This window comes from Microcaecilia unicolor, chromosome 7, assembly GCF_901765095.1.
Source record: "Microcaecilia unicolor chromosome 7, aMicUni1.1, whole genome shotgun sequence".
In the NCBI taxonomy this organism is placed as follows: Eukaryota; Metazoa; Chordata; class Amphibia; order Gymnophiona; family Siphonopidae; genus Microcaecilia; species Microcaecilia unicolor.
The window spans coordinates 216,521,647-216,541,293 of record NC_044037.1 but is presented as its reverse complement, the minus strand read 5'-3'; the positions used below and the strand labels follow the sequence as shown (position 1 = coordinate 216,541,293).

At 48.5% G+C, this 19,647-nt stretch overlaps 1 protein-coding gene across 2 annotated transcripts in view; it reads right to left on the bottom strand.

Moving 5' to 3' along the window:
• Window positions 1-19,647, bottom strand: part of CWC22 (CWC22 spliceosome associated protein homolog) — a 201,057-nt gene that overhangs the window by 172,468 nt on the left and 8,942 nt on the right. Inside the window, exon 2 of one of the 2 annotated variants that reach the window (XM_030210141.1) lies at window positions 1,411-1,478. In XM_030210141.1, the coding sequence (XP_030066001.1) occupies window positions 1,411-1,478 (68 nt within the window). The remainder of the gene's footprint in view (window positions 1-1,410; window positions 1,479-19,647) is intronic. The other variant, XM_030210142.1, reaches the window with a different exon arrangement.

Sequence of the window (19,647 nt, the reverse complement as noted above, 5' to 3'; positions counted from 1 at the left end):
CTCTCTCCCCAAAATTAATCCTGGTCATTTAGTGGCCCCCACCCCCACAGACTCCTTGAAGATGGTAGTCAAAAGAAATGTCCACTCGCTCCTGTCTCTGCGCCATCTTGCAAAACAGCAGCAACTGAAGCTCCACAGTACATCCAAGGATGCATCGCAAGGGGTCAGTCTGCCAAATAAGGGAATTACTGCTGTATCTGGCAGACTTACCCCACACAATGTGTCTCGGGATGCACCACGTGGGTTCAGGTGCCACCACTTAGCAAGATGACAGTGTAGAGGTAAGAGTGAATGAGCATTACTCCTGCCTCTCATATTCAAGGTCAGCAGGGAGGAGGGTGGAGAGTCCAGGAGCTTTTTGTGAGGATCGGTGATCTGAGGTGAAGTACCACACTTCACCTCAGATCACTCTCTGTTCCTTTTTAATCTATGCTCTTATCCTCCATTCCTCCTCTGACTTGGTGTTAAAAGACCTGGCATTGTGCTCAGCCTTTCTGTCTTCTGTGCAGAATAGTTAAATTAGCCTCCAGTGCTCTAGGCAAAGTGGGCTGTGTAGGTTTGGTGACAGGAAACATGTTATTCAAGCACTACTTCTCAAGCCTTCTCTAGTGATCAGCAGGGATGAAATAGTCCAAGATGCCAGGGCACCTGGAAAGACACAGGCAAGGCCCAGGATGGGGGGGGGGGGGGGGGGGGGGGGGGGGGGGGGGGGGGGGGGGGGGGGGGGAGGGAAGAAAAATACCTTCTAAAAAATAAAAAAAGATTGTGGGATCACCAGGACAGGCTTGAGCAGCCTCAACAGGGTAACAGAATGCTGAATTACAATGAGAAGAAACTAGTTTTACACCACACGTTTTCATCATTCAACAGTTTTTTTTATTGATGACATAACATATTAAATCGCATTGTAAAATATACAGAATGTCCAGAAGCAAAACATACATAAGAACAGCAAGGCATTTTTATGCACTATGAGAGTGGTTCCCAAAACCTGACCCAGCGTCTAGCTAAACAAGTTTTAAGATATCCACAGTAAATATGAATAAAATAGATCTACATGCAAAGGAGGTTGTAAATGTAAATCTCTCTCATATGGATAGTCTGATAAACTAGGGGTCCCTTCCAAGATAGAGTTTTACCAGATGGAAACTTCCAATCAAATTATGCTTTTGGCATGAAAGTTGACAATATGCAGTCAATGAAAGACAAATTGACTAAGGATGATCACCCTTCTTTAGGCATAAAAGAGGAAACAAATGTATTCAATAAAGCCATTACGAAGGAGATAACTTAGTATGAACAGTATTTGCTAATCAAAGTACACAGTTTAATGCTCAGAACGGCTTGCAAACCTTTCCTCCTAGTATCATGTACTTACAGAATGTCTTAAAGTACAGTAGTAATTCTTACCTATCCTCAGGAGAGGAGCTTCTGTGCCGGGAGCTACGACCTTCTCTTCTTTCACAAGTGGAAGTCTGCTTAAATAAAACAAAATAAAAAAACCTACAATGTTTTATCAATCATCAAAATTCAGTACAATACAAATATTAAAAACCTATGCTACCGCCACTACACACCGAGCAGAATGCTTCAACGTAACAAAAATGACACCTAAATTCTTTTCCTGGGCGATAACTCTTAATGTGGAACCCTTATCATATGGCTATAGACTGGGCTCTTCTTCCCTACATGCATCACATTGCACTTGCTCAAATTAAATGTCATCTGCCATTTGGATGCCCAGTCTCTTGAGGTCCTCTTGCAATTTTTCACAATCCTCTTGAGATTTAACAACTTTGAATAACTTTGTATCATCAGTAAATTTAAAATCACCTGTTATTCCCATTTCCAAATCATTTAAAATTATTTTTTTTAACAGCAGTGGTCCTAGCACAGACCCCTTGGTAAATAGCAGGGTTCCCCTTCTCCATTGAGAATACTGAGCATTCAAATCCACTCTGTTTTCTATCTTTTAGCCAGTTCTTAATAGAACACTAACTCTTATCCCATGACTTTCTAATTTACTCAGGAGTCGTTCATATGATACTTTAAAATGTCTTCGAAAAATCCAGATATACAATATTAACCAGCTCACCTTTATTCACCCCTTCAAAGAAGCATAGCAGATTGGTAAGGCAAAATTTCTCTTGGCTAAATCATTGCTGGCTTTGTCCCATTAATTCATGTCTATGATCAATAATTTATAATAGCCTCTAACATTTTACCCAGCACCCAATGTCAGGCTCACTTGACTATATATTTCCCAGATCACCTCTGGAACCTTTTTTTTTTTTTTTTTTAAATGGCATTACAGACAGTGTGTTTAAATTTTCAGAACGGGTTTGACAAAGTCCCTCATGAGAGATTCCTTAGGAATATCATGGGATGGGAGGCAAACTGGACTATTGGGATCAAATAGCAAAAGCTGGCTTGATTGTCTAAGGACTTCAGGCTGCTTACAAACACATGTATCCCTATTTTGTTGAGGTGTACTGTCTCTCTATTATGGCCTTGTCCTCTACAAGTGACACTTTTGCCCCTCAATCATCTAGCAATCCAAATGATTCTTTTACTGGTTTCTTACTTCTAATGTACCAAGAAAGATTTTACTATATGTTTTTGACTCCAAGTTTGCCCTCCTTATCGATGCTTTGCATTGGACTAGCCATTCCTTATGCTGTTTCCTATTATCTTCACTTTGATTCTTTTTCTACTTTCCGAAGTGTGTTCTTTTAGCTATAATAGCCTCCTTCATCTCACTTTTTAAACATGTCAGTTGCTGTTTTAGCCTTCTTTTTGCCTTTTTAAATAAGTGGAATATATCTGGTCTGGGCTTTCAGAATAGTATCTTTGAACAACTTAGATACCTGATGTAAGTTTTGAATTAATTATAGAGGTGTGCTAATTCCCAGTTTGAAAGTTAAATGCTAATGTATTGGATTTCCTGTGTGTACTTACAACAGTTATTAAATCAAATCTGATCATGTTTATCATCATTATTGTCAAGTGGCCCCAGCATCATTACCTCTTGCACCAGATCATGTGGTCCAATAAGAACTAGATCTAGAATTGCTCCCCTCTCATTGACTTCTGAGCCAGCTGCTCCACAAAACAGATTTCAAGATTTACTTCCCTAGTTTGCCATGATGTTACATATATCTAGTTAATATTGGGATAATTGAAATTTACCATTTGAGGGGCTTTTTTCTCATTCAATACTTTATATTATTTGTACTTTGAAGAGTTTGACCAATGATTGGCTGATTCCATGTACTGACAGTAAAGCACACAAGGTTGAGAGTTTGTAATATCAGAAACTCAAACCCTCAACAATTCCCATGGTAGCCCCCTACTCCGGACTGACTGACACCACAACTAACTCACATAAAGTGGAGGAAAAACCTCAGTTGTGCCACCTAGCCTATAATGTTTTAAGGCATGGGCACGGCTCATCATCACACTATCAACTGTGCAGAGAAAAGTTCAATGTGTCAGTATCAAGCCACTACAGCAGGGAAAAATCACACAGGATAGCAGTTGTCCAACAGGAATTAAACATACAGCTGGTTAAGGCATAACGTCACCATGAAGAGAATACTCAACTTGCAATCTTCATAGTCTTCACAGAACTGACACTAGCATCATTACCTCTTGCACCAGATCATGTGGTCCAATAAGAACTTCCTGGGTGCACAGGAACAGCCATGACATTATGCCTTAAAACATTATAGGTAGGGCGGAACAACTTAGGTTTATCCTCCACTTTATGCGAGTTAGTTGTGGTGTCAGTCTGGAGTAGTGGGCTATTGTGGGAATTGTTGACAGTTTGAGTTTCTGATTCCATGTATTGCCTTGTGAAACCTGTTTGTACATAAGTACATAAGCATTGCCACACTGGGACAGACCAAAGGTCCATTCCGCCCAGCACCCTGTTTCCAACAGTGGCCAATCCAGGTCACAAATACCTGGCAAGATCCCAATAAAAGTGCAAAACATTTTATGCTGCATATCTCAGAAATATTTCCCCAAGTCCAATTTAATAATGGACTACAGACTTTTCCTTTAAGAAGCCGTCCAAACATTTTTTAAACTCTGCTACGCTAACCGCCTTTACCACATTTTCTGGCAACGAATTCCAGAGTTAAATTACACGTTGAGTGAAGAAAAGTTTTCTCCGATTCATTTTAAATTTTCTACTTTGTAGCTTCATCGAATGCCCCAAGTCCTAGTATTTTTGGAAAGCGTAAACAGATGCTTCACGTCCAGCCGTTCCACTCAACTCATTATTTTATAGACCTCTATCATATCTCCCCTCAGCCGTCTTTTCTCCAAGCTGAAGAGCCCCAGCCACTTTAGCCTTTCTTCATAGGGAAGTCGTCCCATCCCCTTTATCATTTTCGTCACTCTTCTCTGCACCTTTTCTAATTCCACTATATCCTTTTTGAGATGTGGCAACCAGAATTGAACACAATATTAGAGGTGCGGTCGCACCATGGAGCGATACAAAGGCATTATAACGTCCTCATTTTTGTTTTCCATTCCTTTCCTAATAATACCTAACATTCTATTTGCTTTCTTAGCCGCCACAGAACACTGAGCAGAAGGATTCAACGTATCATCGGCGACACCTAAATCCCTTTCTTGATCAGTGACTCCTAACATGGAACCTTGCATGACGTAGATATAATTTGGGTTTCTCTTTCCCATGGGCATCACTTTGCACTTGCACACATTAAATGCCATCTGCCATTTAGACGCCCAATCTCTCAGTCTCGTAAGGTCCTCTTGTAATTTTGTGTCATCAGCAAATTTAATTACCTCACTAATAACCCACACCTCTAGATTATTTATAAATATGTTAAAAAGCAGCAGTCCCAGCACAGACCCCTGGGGAACCCCACCAACTACCCTTCTCCATTGAGAATACTGACTTTTTAACCCTACTCTCTGTTTTCTATCTTTTAACCAGTTTTTAATCCACAATACAACACTACCTCCTATCCCATGACTCTCCAATTTCATGAGGTACTTTGTCAAACGCCTTCTGAAAATCCAGATACACGATATCGACTGGCTATTCTTTATCCACATGTTTGTTCACCCCTTCAAAGAAATGTAGTAGATTGGTGTCCATGTTGGCTTTGTCTCATTAATCCATGCTTTTGAATATGCTTTGTAATTTTGTTCTGCATAATAGTCTTTACCATTTTGCCCGCCACCGATGTAAGACTCACCGGTCTATAATTTCCTGGATCTGCTCTGGAAGTCAGTCTGAAACTATTCTTAAGTCATTATTGTTATGTATGTTATCAGATGCTATTAAGTATACACCTCTCTATATACATACATAAACCTGCCTACATGTACATATGTGTTATTCATATAATATCATATCATGTATTGGTATAGATTTTTAACTTATCTCCATACAAGCGACTCTCAGAGTTTTATCACATAAATATGCGCTGATGTAATCATATGATGCACATTCCCAACTGTGATATTGCACTCTAAATGTGCTATAAGTTCTAAATAAACATTACAAAGTAATGAATAAAGGCGCACTTAAGACAATGAGTGATATAAGTGGGAGGGAATATATCCCAGTGAGTAGTGTAAATAAGGTTTATTGAGAATGTGAGAGGGCAGAACTTGAAGTTAATAATTTGAAAAGGGAAAATTAGACTCTTACCTCGGTAATTTTCTTTCCTTTAGTCATAGCAGATGAAGCCATTACATATGGGTTGTGTCCATCAACCAGCAGGGGGAGATAGAGAGCACTCAACTTTTCACAGTGCCTCATGGCCAGCCAGCTCCACTGCCTCTTCAGTAATTGAAGCTTCCAAAGCAGTATGGCAAACCACAATGGGAATAACATGAACTTTCCTCACAGCGAACGATGGCCCCTTAACAAGGGCATGAACTCAAAAGGAGGGAATGAACACATCCTCCTGGAGGGAATAAACTCGTCCTCCTTATTGTATAACTGGGGGGGGATACACACAACCTCCTGGAGGGAATAAACTCATCCTCCAAAACATAAACTGGAGGGAATGGACTCATCCTCCTATAAGTGAACATGAATCCTGAAGACTGTTTTCCAACTTTCTCCCAAGGAAGGAACTTCAGGAAACAAGAACAGAACCTGAAACAGATTCACAGCATACAGACAATCATACAAGGAGGGCTCATGGCTTCATCTGCTATGACTAAAGGAAAGAAAATTACCAAGGTAAGAACCTAATTTTCCCTTCCTTGTCATCAAGCAGATGAAGCCATTATGTATGGGATGTAACAAAGCAATCCCTATATAGGGTGGGAACAGGTCACACCACGCGCTAGCACTTGTGCTCCAAAACGCGCATCCCTCCTAGCAGCCACATCCAACCTGTAATGTCAGGCAAAAGAGAGCTTAGAAGCCCATGTTGCTGCACTGCATATCTCTTGACGAGAGAGTGCTCCAGTTTCAGCCCAAGAGGAAGAAATCGCTCTGGTAGAATGCGCCTTAAAGGCTACAGGCGGAGACAGGCCGGCAAGCAGATAAGCTGAAAAGATACTTTCTTTGAGCCAGCGGGCAGTAGTGGCTTTACACGCTGGAGACCCTCTGCGAGGGCCTGATAGCAAAACAAACAGATGATCATAGATCCTGAAAGAGATAGTAACTCGCAGATACTGCAGCAGAGTCCTGCGCACATCCAACAGGTGCAACTGCCCAAAAGATTCTGGAAACTCCTCCTTATCAAAGGAGGGCAAGAAAATAGGCTGGTTTAGGTGAAACGCTGAAACCACCTTAGGCATGAAGGAAGGCGCGGTCCGAATCGTGACCCCGGACTCTGAGAATTGCAGAAATGGGTCTCTACAGGACAGCGCCTGGAGCTCTGACACCCGTCTCGCTGAAATAATGGCCACAAGAAAAACGGCCTTTAGTGTCAAATCTTTCTCCGATGCTCGCCGAAGTGGCTCAAAAGGAGAAGCCTGCAGGGCCTTCAAAACTAGCCCCAGGTTCCAAGCTGGACAGGGTGCTCGCACGGAAGGCCGGAGCCGAAGCACCCCACTAAGAAACCATGCCACATCTGGATGAGCAGCTAAAGACACGCCTTCAACCTTACCACGAAGGGAGGCCAACGCTGCCACTTGCTCCCGCAGGGAATTATAGGCCAAGCCTATTTGTACAGCATACTGCAAAAAGTCCAGAATCGGCGAGACAGGAGCCCGCATGGGTGTGATCGCTTTTGAAGCACACCAAGACTCAAACTGGCGCCAAATCCTGGCATAAGCCACGGAAGTGGAACGCTTGCGGTCCTGCAGGAGAGTGGAAATGACTGTGTTTGAATAGCCTTTGTCCCTCAATTGTGCCCTCTCAATCGCCATGCCATAAGACCAAAGCGGCAGGCGTCCTCCATGGCTACCGGGCCCTGTGACAACAGGTTCGGTACCAGAGGTAAAGGAAGGGGAGCCTCCACTAGCATCTGTCGGAGGTCCGCATACCAAGGCCTCCTGGGCCAATCCGGGGCGATGAGGACCACTTCTCCTGGGTGCAGCCGAATCCGCAGGAGCATGCGCCCTATCAAGGGCCACGGAGGGAACACATACTGTAGGCCCAGAGGCCAGGGCTGAGTTAAGGCATCCAACCCTGCCGAGCGAGGATCTCTCCGTCTGCTGAAGAAGAGAGAGGTTCTGGAAGCAAAATTTAGGCTCTTAGGTAGAAAGCTGAAATCCAGATCCTCCAGGGTAGCATTTTCTGAAATGCTACCTGTGCCACGCGCAGGGCCCAAGAGACAGGCAGAGCTCCAGAGTCTCAATGCGTGGATGAGACGATGGTGCAGGGAGGAGGGCTTTAGATTTGTTAGGAACTGGGCAACATTCTGGGGAAGGGGGAGCCTATTCCGAAAGGATGGGCTCCATCTTAACCAGAGTGGGACCAGGCTGCTGGCATCGGCGTTTAAGAAGGAGATAGAGCAGCTTTTAAACTAGAAATGGGGGGAAGGCCGACAGTCGCTCAAAAGAGCATGGTTCGGGATAAGGTATCTTTCAAAGATATCACCATAACAGGGAAGATAGAGTATCCTGATAGTGAGGTTGCAAAAGAGATTGTAGTAGATCGGGTATCTTTAAATAACAATAAAAATCAGACAAAAGATTGCCAATTAATACTGTCAAGTACTAAGCATGATGTACTTAGGAACAACAAACATAGTTTGAAATGTCTATATGCGAATGCCAGGAGCCTAAGAAATAAGATGGGGGAGTTAGAATATATTGCACTAAATGAAAAATTAGATATAATAGGCATCTCTGAGACCTGGTGGAAGGAGGATAACCAGTGGGACACTGTCATACCGGGGTACAAATTATATCGTAGTGATAGGGTGAATCGGATTGGTGGAGGGGTAGCATTGTATATTAACGAGAGCCTTGAATCAAATAGATTGAAAATTCTGCAGGAAGCAAAACACTCCTTGGAATCACTGTGGATTGAAATTCCATGTGCAAAGGGGAAAAGGATAGTGATAGGAGTGTACTACCGTCCGCCTGGCCAGGACGAACAGACGGATGCGGAAATGTTAAAGGAAATCAGGGACGCAAACAAACTGGGCAACACAATAATAATGGGGGATTTCAATTACCCGCATATAGACTGGGGTAATGTAACATCTGTACACGCAAGGGACATAAGATTTCTTGATGAAATCAAGGACAGCTTCATGGAACAGCTAGTTCAGGAGCCGACAAGAGAAGGAAAAATACTAGACTTAGTCCTTAGTGGTGCTCATGATCTAGTGCAGGGGGTAACGATACGAGGGCCGCTTGATAACAGTGATCATAATATGATCGGTTTTGATATTGGCATTGAAGGAAGTGAAACTAGGAAATCAAGTACGCTAGCGTTTAACTATAGAAAGGGTGATTACGACAAAATGAGAAAAATGGTGAAAAAAAGACTGAAAGGAGCAGCTCGCAGAGTAAAAAACTTGCATCAGGCGTGGATGCTGTTTAAAAACACCATCCTGGAGGTTCAGGACAAATATATTCCACGTATTAGAAAAAAGGGAAAAAAGACTAAACGTCAGCCGGCGTGGCTAAACAGTAAGATAAAGGAAATCATTAGAGCCAAAAAACAATCCTTCAGAAAGTGGAGAAGAGAACCAACTGAAAGTAACAGGATAGATCATAAGGAATGCCAAGCCAAATGCAAAGCGGAGATAAGGAGGGCAAAAAAGGACTTTGAGAAGAAATTAGCGTTGGAAGCAAAAATACATAGTAAAAACTTTTTTAGATACATTAAAAGCAGGAAACCGGCCAAAGAGTCGGTTGGGCCGCTGGACGAAAATGGTGTTAAAGGGGCGATCAAGGAGGACAAAGCCGTAGCGGAGAAATTAAATGAATTCTTTGCTTCGGTCTTCACCGAGGAGGATTTGGGGGGGACACCGGTGCCGGAAAGAATATTTGAAGCGGGGGAGTCGGAGAAACTAAACAAATTCTCTGTAACCTTGGAGGATGTAATGGGTCAGTTCAGCAAGCTGAAGAGTAGTAAATCACCGGGACCTGATGGTATTCATCCCAGAGTATTAATAGAACTAAAAAATGAACTTGCGGAGCTACTGTTAGAAATATGCAATCTGTCCCTAAAATCGAGTGTAATACCGGAAGACTGGAGGGTAGCCAATGTTACTCCGATTTTTAAGAAAGGTTCCAGAGGAGATCCGGGAAATTATAGACCGGTGAGTCTGACGTCGGTGCCGGGCAAGATGGTGGAGGCTATTATTAAGAATAAAATTGCAGAGCATATACAAAAACATGGACTGATGAGACAAAGTCAGCACGGATTTAGTGAAGGGAAGTCTTGCCTCACCAATCTAATGCATTTTTTTGAGGGGGTAAGCAAACATGTGGACAATGGGGAGCCGGTTGATATTGTATATCTGGATTTTCAGAAGGCGTTTGACAAAGTGCCGCACGAAAGACTCCTGAAGAAATTGCAGAGTCATGGAATCGGAGGTAGGGTATTATTATGGATTAAGAACTGGTTGAAAGATAGGAAGCAGAGAGTAGGATTGCGTGGCCAGTATTCTCAGTGGAGGAGGGTAGTTAGTGGGGTCCCGCAGGGGTCTGTGCTGGGTCCGTTGCTTTTTAATGTATTTATAAATGACCTAGAGATGGGAATAACTAGTGAGGTAATTAAATTCGCTGATGACACAAAATTATTCAGGGTCGTCAAGTCGCAGGAGGAATGTGAACGATTACAGGAGGACCTTGCGAGACTGGGAGAATGGGCGTGCAAGTGGCAGATGAAGTTCAATGTTGACAAGTGCAAAGTGATGCATGTGGGTAAGAGGAACCCGAATTATAGCTACGTCTTGCAAGGTTCCGCGTTAGGAGTTACGGATCAAGAAAGGGATCTGGGTGTCGTCGTCGATGATACGCTGAAACCTTCTGCTCAGTGTGCTGCTGCGGCTAGGAAAGCGAATAGAATGTTGGGTGTTATTAAGAAGGGTATGGAGTCCAGGTGTGCGGATGTTATAATGCCGTTGTATCGCTCCATGGTGCGACCGCACCTGGAGTATTGTGTTCAGTACTGGTCTCCGTATCTCAAAAAAGATATAGTAGAATTGGAAAAGGTACAGCGAAGGGCGACGAAAATGATAGTGGGGATGGGACGACTTTCCTATGAAGAGAGGCTGAGAAGGCTAGGGCTTTTCAGCTTGGAGAAGAGACGGCTGAGGGGAGATATGATAGAAGTGTATAAAATAATGAGTGGAATGGATCGGGTGGATGTGAAGCGACTGTTCACGCTATCCAAAAATACTAGGACTAGAGGGCATGAGTTGAAGCTACAGTGTGGTAAATTTAAAACGAATCGGAGAAAATTTTTCTTCACCCAACGTGTAATTAGACTCTGGAATTCATTGCCGGAGAACGTGGTACGGGCGGTTAGCTTGACGGAGTTTAAAAAGGGGTTAGATAGATTCCTAAAGGACAAGTCCATAGACCGCTATTAAATGGACTGGAAAAATTCCTCATTTTTAGGTATAACTTGTCTGGAATGTTTTTACGTTTGGGGAGCGTGCCAGGTGCCCTTGACCTGGATTGGCCACTGTCGGTGACAGGATACTGGGCTAGATGGACCTTTGGTCTTTCCCAGTATGGCACTACTTATGTACTTATGTACTTATGACTTTGGCATTTGAACTTGTCGCCATAAGATCCATCACGGGCTTGCCCCATTTGGCACATATCTGCAGAAATACTTCGTCTGCTAGTTCCCATTCTGCTGGATCGATCTGATGCCTGCTTAGATAATCGGCTTGCACGTTGCTCTGACCTGCAATGTGAGCTGCCGACAGAAACTGAAGATGCAGCTTGGCCCAGAGGCAAATCTGTTCGGCCTGCGCGGCCAGTGCTCTGCACGGAGTGCCGCCTTGTCGATTTATGTAGGCCACTGCTGTCGTGTTGTCCGACATCACTCTGACAGCCAATCCTTCCAGGGTCACTTGAAAGGCCAGAAGCGCCTGAAACACCGCTTTCAACTCCAGGCAGTTGATGGACCACTCTGACTCCTCAGGTGTCCATAGACCCTGGGCATGCTTCCCCTTGCAATGTCTGGCCTTGCTTCCCCTGGCCTTGCTTCCCCTTCAGGCTGGCATCTGTCACTACTAGACACCAATCGGGGAGCGCCAGTGGCATTCCTCGCCGCAGCATGCTGTCTGAGAGCCACCACTCCATGCTGAGTCAGGCCGCAGGGAGCCAAGAAAGTCTGCATTGATAATCCTGAGAAACTGGAGACCATCTTTGAAGTAGGGAATACTGTAGAGGTCTCAGGTGCGCTCTCGCCCAGGGCACCACTTCCAATGTGGCTGTCATCGATCCCAGCAGCTGGACAATGTCCCAAGCTCGCGGGCGGGGCATCCTCAGGAGCAGACGGACCTGATTCTGAAGCTTGCACCGCCTTAGCTCAGATAGGTATACATAGCCCGAGTCTGTGTCGAACCTGGCCCCCAAATATTCTACAGATTGCGAGGGGGTCAGGTGACTTTTGGCCATATTGACGACCCAGCCTAGAGATTGAAGTACTGAGACCACTCTGGCTGTAGCTTGTAAGCTCTCTGTTACAGAGTCTGCTCTGATGAGCCAGTCGTCTAGGTACGGGTGAACCCTGATACCTTCTTGCCTGAGCAAAGCAGCTACTACCACCATTACCTTCGAAAAGGTTCGGGGGCCAAATTGGTATGTGCAAGTAAGCTTCTTTCAGATCTAGAGACGTGAGAAACTCTCCTGGCTGTACCGCAGCAATGACGGAGCGCAGGGTTTCCATGTGGAAATGCCGCACTCTCAGGGACTTGTTTAATTATTTTAAGTCCAGAATAGGGCGAAAAGACCCACCTTTTCGCGGCACCACAAAGTAGATGGAGTATCGGCCCTAGCCGTGTTCGGCGGGAGGTACCGGGGACACAGCCCCTAACTGAATCAGACCTTGCAAAGTCTCCTCTACCGCCGCCAGTTTGGCGGCAGAACCGCATCGGGACTCCACAAACACGTCTCTTACTGGAGCGTTGAATTCTATTCTGTAGCCATCTCTGATCAGGTCCAGAACCCACTGATCTGAGGAAATATTGGCCCACTCCTTGGCAAAGAGGGAAAGACGTCCTCTGATGGCAGGAAGCGAGGAGGGGGCCGGCGCACCATCATTGAGAGGGTCGCCCCTGAACTCCAGGCCTAGAGCCGGTGGCTGCAGAACGCTTGTCCGAGCGAAAGGAGTTCCTCTGCTGAAAAACGGCCACGAGAAGTGAACCCAGCAGAACGCCCCGGGCGGTACCTTCTAGCTTCACGGAAGCGAGGTCTATAAGAGGAATGGACCGCCTGGCCCTTGGAGGAAGGCCTCAGCCTATCTTCGGGCAAGCGCTGGGGTTTAGGATCTCCCAGGCCTTTAACAATTTTTTTTTCCAACTCCTCACCAAATAGGAGAAGACCTTGAAAGGGCAACTTCACCAACCTTTGCTTAGAGGCCATGCCCGCTGCCCAATGTCGTAGCCAAATAAGACGGCGAGCTGCCACTGCTACTGCCATTTGTTTAGCCGAAGCTCTGACAATATCATAAAGGGCATCAGCCAAAAAGGACAAGGCCGACTCCAGCCATGGAGCCACATCCGAGAAGGGCTCCGCTCCATCTCCAGGCTGTTCCACTGCCTGTTGCAACCACGCCAGGCAGGCTCTAGCAGCATAACAACTGCATGCAGACGCCCGAACAGTAAGCCCTGCAATTTCAAAGGACCGTTTAAGTGCTGCTTCCAGCCTACGGTCTTGTATATCCTTCAGGGCAACTCCTCCTTCCACAGGGAGGGTAGTTCTCTTTGTCACCATAGTGACTAGGGCATCTACTTTAGGCATTGCAAAGCGAGCCAAATGCTCCTCACGCAGAGGGTATAATTGCCCCATAGCCCTGGAAACTTTCAAAGGTCCCTCGGGGTCAGCCCACTGAGCGGAAATAAGCTCTTAGATGGAGTCATGCAAAGGAAAGGCTCGAGCAGGCTTTTTGGTACTAGCCATCCTAGGATTCACAGAGGAGGCCGTGCCACTGTCAGGCTCTTCAATAGAAAGGACCTGTCGGGCATCTGAAATAAGCGCTGGCAGCTCATCACGGTGGAAAATCCTAACAGCGGAGGGATCATCCAGATCCTGTGGTAATTCTGCACCCAACTCTGGCTCCTCAGACCACGAAGGCCTCCCAGAACTCTCCAAATCCTCACAGCCCAACCACGGGGGGGGGGGGGGGGGGGGGGGGGGGGAGGTGCACCACAATCCGAAGGGGAATTAGCCCTTCTACGCTTTTCTTTATGCCAATTATCAGGGAAAATAGCCTCAGCGGGCAGTCCCAGGCCAGAATCCACCGGGGGGGGGGGGGGGGGGACAGTAGAAGGGGCCTCAGACGACCCTTAAGGGAGAGCTCTTTTCAGCATGTATGCTTTATGCAATAACAACACAAAATCAGGGGAGAAAAACTCGCCCTGGGCACCCAGATCCCGTCCGGGGCTAGCCACTCCCTGAATAGTCTCAATTCGAGGTCCCCCCCCCCACCCCCGGGGCTCAGGGCTCTCCATCTCTACGGAGGCCGCGCCATGCGGAGAATTCAAAATGGCGTCCGCTGCCAGCTCTGAGCGGGAAGAATCATCACTCGCCATGCTCGGGCCGGCTCTTACACCTGTACAGCACGATTTACAGAGCCCCGCTGCTGATTTGCACTTGCCACACCGGGAACCACGCTTTACATTCTCTGCAGCCATCACCGAAAACGGCGGAAAAATTCAAAATGGCGGTTTTGCGCCAAAAACGCCCTGATCGCGGGCCCACCCCGGAGGAGTTAGAAAACACTCTTGCCTCACCGGACCGAGTATCACAGCTCCGGTCCCATAGAAGAATCAAAGGAAAGGTAAAATTATGTATCATACCTGATAATTTTCTTTCCATTAATCATAGCTGATCAATCCATAGACTGGTGGGTTGTGTCCATCTACCAGCAGGTGGAGATAGAGAGCAAACTTTTGCCTCCCTATATGTGGTCATGTGCTGCCGGAAACTCCTCAGTATGTCGATATCAAAGCTCCATCCGCAGGACTCAGCACTTAGAGAATTACACCCACAAAGGGACACTCTGCCCAGCTCACCACTGCCGAAACGGGGGAGGGGAATTAACCCAGCTCATCCCCACACAAGTGGGGGAGGGGAATCCGTCCAGCTCATCCCCGCGGAGCGGGGGAGGGACACCACCCCGCCGATGCGGGGGGATCTGGCTTATCCTGCAACCGCAACCGCGGGAGGAGCTGACTGACCCTAACACCGCCGAAGCGGGAGGGGTACAAAGCTGCCCTACAGCCGCACGAAGCGGGAGGGAGTGCCGGCAGAATTTAAGTCTCAATCCAGCCCCGTAAAACGGAGGGGAGAGGAATGCAGCAGCTCACTGTAACACAAACTCGTCTCAACTCTTGAAGAATCCAAGTGAAAAAACTTGAACACGAAGTCCTCCTGAACAGGAACTGAACACTAAACTTGAACCTAAAATTCAACCAGAATATAAACAGTACAGATATCTGGGAGGGGCTATGGATTGATCAGCTATGATTAATGGAAAGAAAATTATCAGGTATGATACATAATTTTACCTTCCATATCATCATGCTGATCAATCCATAGACTGGTGGGATGTACCGAAGCAGTACTCACCCAGGGCGGGACATTGAAATCCCTGACCTCAACACTGAAGCTCCAAACCGGGCCTCCGCCCGAGCAGCCACAGTCAAGCGGTAATGCTTGGAGAATGTATGGGCCGATGCCCAAGTTGCCACCTTGCATATCTCTGCCAAGGAGACGGACCCGGCCTCTGCCATCGAGGCCGCCTGAGCTCTAGTGGAGTGAGCCTTCAGCTGGATAGGCGGCACCTTCCCCGCGGCCACATAAGCCGCTGCAATGGCTTCCTTGACCCATCTTGCCACTGTAGGCTTAGCAGCCTGCAGACCCTTACGAGGACCTGCAAACAGGACAAACAGATGATCCGATTTCCGGAAATCATTGGTCACTTCCAAGTATCTGATGATCACTCGTCTCACATCCAGATATTTGAGAGCAGAGAATTCCTCTGGGTAGTCCTCCCTACGAAAGGAAGGGAGACAGAGCTGCTGATTCACATGGAAGCGAGAAACAATCTTGGGCAGGAAGGAAGGCACTGTGCGAATAGTCACTCCTGCCTCAGTGAACTGCAGAAAAGGCTCTCGACATGAGAGCGCCTGGAGCTCGGAAACTCTTCTGGCTGAAGTGATAGCCACCAAAAAGACTGCTTTCAACGTCAGGTCTTTCAGAGATGCCCTCGACAAGGGTTCAAAAGGCGGCTTCTGCAAGGCTCTTAGCACCAGGTTGAGATTCCACGCAGGCACCACTGAGTGCAGAGGAGGGCGCAGGTGATTAACTCCCTTGAGAAAGCGCACCACATCTGGCTGCGAAGCCAGGGAAGCACCCTTCAGGCGGCCCCTGAAGCAAGCCAGAGCCGCTACCTGGACTTTAAGGGAACTGAGCGACAGGCCTTTCTCCAGACCTTCTTGCAGGAACGCCAACACTGAAGAAACTGGAGCAGTGAAGGGAGAAAGTGAGCCCGCTTCACACCACGCTGCAAAGGTACGCCAAACCCTGGCGTAAGCCGCAGAAGTAGAGCGCTTCCTCGCTCTCAGCATAGTGGTGATGACCTTGTCTGAGAAGCCCTTCTTTCTCAGACGCTGCCGCTCAATAGCCAGGCCGTAAGACCAAAGGGGGAGGGATCCTCCATCACCACGGGACCCTGATGTAACAGGCCCTGCTCCACTGGCAGCCGCAGAGGATCGTCGACTGAGAGCCTGATCAAGTCCGCATACCAGGGACGTCTGGGCCAATCCGGACCCACCAGGATTATCCGGCCTGGATGCTTTGCCACCCGGTCTAGCACCCTGCCCAACATGGGCCAGGGCGGGAACACATAGAGAAGCTCTTGTGTCGGCCACTGTTGGAGAAGAGCATCTACTCCCAGGGATCGAGGGTCCCGTCCTCTGCTGAAAAAGCGCGGCACTTGGCAATTGGCCGATGACGCCATCAGATCTAGGCTCGGCTGGCCCCAGCGCTTCGTGATGTCCAAGAACGCCTGAGCAGATAGCTGCCACTCTCCGGGCTCCAAGGTATGGCGACTGAGAAAGTCCGCCTTGACATTCATGACTCCGGCAATGTGGGCCGCTGACAACTGTTCCAGGTTCGCTTCCGCCCACTGGCATAAATTCATGGCCTCCTTGGCTAGAGGGGCGCTCTTGGTACCTCCCTGGCGGTTGACATAGGCCACAGCCGTGGCATTGTCCGACAGGACCCGTACAGGCTTCAACACCAGTACCGGGATGAACTCCAAAAGCGCCAACCGAATGGCTCTGAGTTCCAGGAGGTTGATAGACCACTTTGCCTCTGCAGGAGACCAGAGCCCCTGCGCTGTCCTTCCCAAGCAGTGGGCTCCCCAGCCCGACAATGAGGCGTCCGTCGTGACGACAATCCACTCCGGGGTCACCAGAGGCATTCCTGCAGACAACTTGTCCGTCTGCGTCCACCAGCTCAGCGCCTTGCGCACTGCTGGGTCCAAGGGAAGGCGCACAGCATAATCCTCCGACATCGGAGTCCAGCGCTGCAGCAGATAGTGTTGTAGTGGTCTCATATGAGCCCTGGCCCATGGCACTACTTCCATCGTGGCCGTCATAGAGCCCAACAGCTGCACATAGTCCCAAGCCCGAAGAGGAGAGGCTACTAGGAACTGGTCCACCTGAGCCTGAAGCTTGACAATCCGATTGTCTGGCAGGAACACTCTGCCCACTTGGGTGTCGAATCGAACTCCCAGATACTCCAGGAACTGAGTTGGGCGCAGCTGGCTTTTCTCCCAGTTGATGATCCACCCCAGGGAGCTCAAAAGAGCAACCACCCGGTTCACAGCTTTGCCGCACTCTGCATAAGAGGGGGCTCGGATCAACCAGTCGTCCAGATAAGGATGGACTTGTACTCCTTCCTTCCTCAGGAAGGCCGCGATGACCACCATTACTTTGGAGAAGGTCCGCGGAGCAGTAGCCAACCCGAACAGGAGGGCTCTGAACTGGAAGTGTCGGCCCAGGACTGCAAAACGCAGAAAGCGTTGATGAGGAGGCCAGATGGGAATATGCAAGTACGCTTCCTTGATGTCCAAGGATGCCAGGTACTCCCCTGCCTTCACTGCCGCTATAACAGAGCGGAGAGTCTCCATGCGAAAGTGCCGCACTTTCAAGGCCTGATTGACCCCTTTGAGGTCGAGGATAGGCCGGACAGAACCTCCTTTCTTTGGTACCACAAAGTAAATGGAGTAACGTCCCCTTGCCAAGCTGATTTTCTGGCACCGGAACGACCGCAGCCCAGGCGGATCAGATTGTCCAAGGTCTGCTGCACTGCCACAGCTTTGACCGGAGACTTGCAGGGAGAGAGTACAAACCCGTCTCTTAAGGGTCGGCAGAACTCTAGCTTGTAGCCGTCTCTGATGACTTCCAGCACCCAAGCGTCTGAAGTTATTGTGGTCCACTCGCCCAGAAACGAGGACAGCCGTCCTCCAATCTGCACTGGGGCGTGGACCAAGGCCCCGTCATTGGGTACGAGACCCTGGGGGAGGACCGGAGGGAGCACCTCCGGGACGGCGGTCTCTGCGAAAGGAATGCTGCTTGGGGGAGAAGTTCCTCTTGAAGGAAGAGGGGGCAGAGGAGCCCGACCTGCCCGGGCGATACCGACGGGCTTCCTGAAACCGTCCTCTGGAGGTACCGGGGCGAGTACTAGCCCGAGCCCTGACCTCTGGTAACTTCTTGCCCTTAGACGTGCCGAGATCGGTCACGATTTTGTCCAGCTCGACCCCAAAGAGCAGCTTGCCTTTAAAAGGCAATCTAGCCAGGCGGGATTTAGAGGCGTGGTCAGCAGACCAATGCTTCAGCCAAAGCCACCGCCACGCAGAGATTGTCTGAGCCATGCCTTTAGCTGAGGCCCTCAAGACATCATACAGCAAGTCTGCCAAATAGGCTAAGCCCGATTCCAGGGCCGGCCAATCAGCCCTCAAGGAATGATCCGAGGGGGAAGCCCGCTGCACCATAGTCAGGCACGCCCTGGCTACATAGGAGCCGCAAACTGAGGCCTGCAAACTTAAAGCAGCCGCCTCAAAGGACGACCTTAAGGCCGCCTCCAATCTTCTGTCTTGGGCGTCCTTTAGGGCCGTGCCACCTTCCACCGGCAACGCCGTTTTCTTAGTCACCGCAGTGATTAAAGAATCCACGGTAGGCCACAGATAGGCCTCACGTTCACTTTCAGGCAAAGGATAGAGGCGGGACATAGCCCTAGCCACTTTAAGGCTCGCTTCCGGGACATCCCATTGAGCCGAAATTAAGGTGTGCATGGCATCATGCACGTGGAAGGTTCTAGGCGGGCGCTTCGTCCCCAGCATAATGGCGGAGCCAACAGGGGCTGAGGGAGAGACGTCCTCCGGAGAGGAAATCTTCAAAATGCCCATGGCCTGCACTAACAGGTTGGGCAAATCCTCTGAGCTAAAGAGCCGCGCTGCAGAGGGGTCATCCGCTCCATCCGAGTGGGGATCCGTCTCCTCCAAGGAATCCGCAAAGGACCGTTGGGAGAACTCAGATACGCTGCCCTCATCTACATCGGAGGAGACAAAGTCCTCCAAGGCCTGGGAATCAACCCGAGGGCGTTTACCTCCGGGAGCCTCAACCTCTTTACCAGACGAGGGAGCAGGGGCAGCGTTTTGCATAAGGAAGGCCTGATGCAGCAGCAAAACAAACTTGGGGGAGAAACCCCCCAGACTGTGCACTTCCGCAGCCTGGGCTACAGCCCTAGACGCACCCTCAACCGGCGCTCGCAAGAGCGGGGGAGAGACATGCTGCGCATCCAAGATGGCGTCCGGCGCGACACTCCGCGAAGGAGCCGCGCGGGAAGAACGGCGCTTAACTTTAGCCGCTTTTGTGCCGTCACCCATATTAAGGGCGTTCATGGCATTAATGTCTCCCACCTCAAGGGCGGCCCAAGAAGAAGCCGTCCGAGCCGCGTGGCCGGCCAAGATGGCGGAGGCGAGCAGCGGGG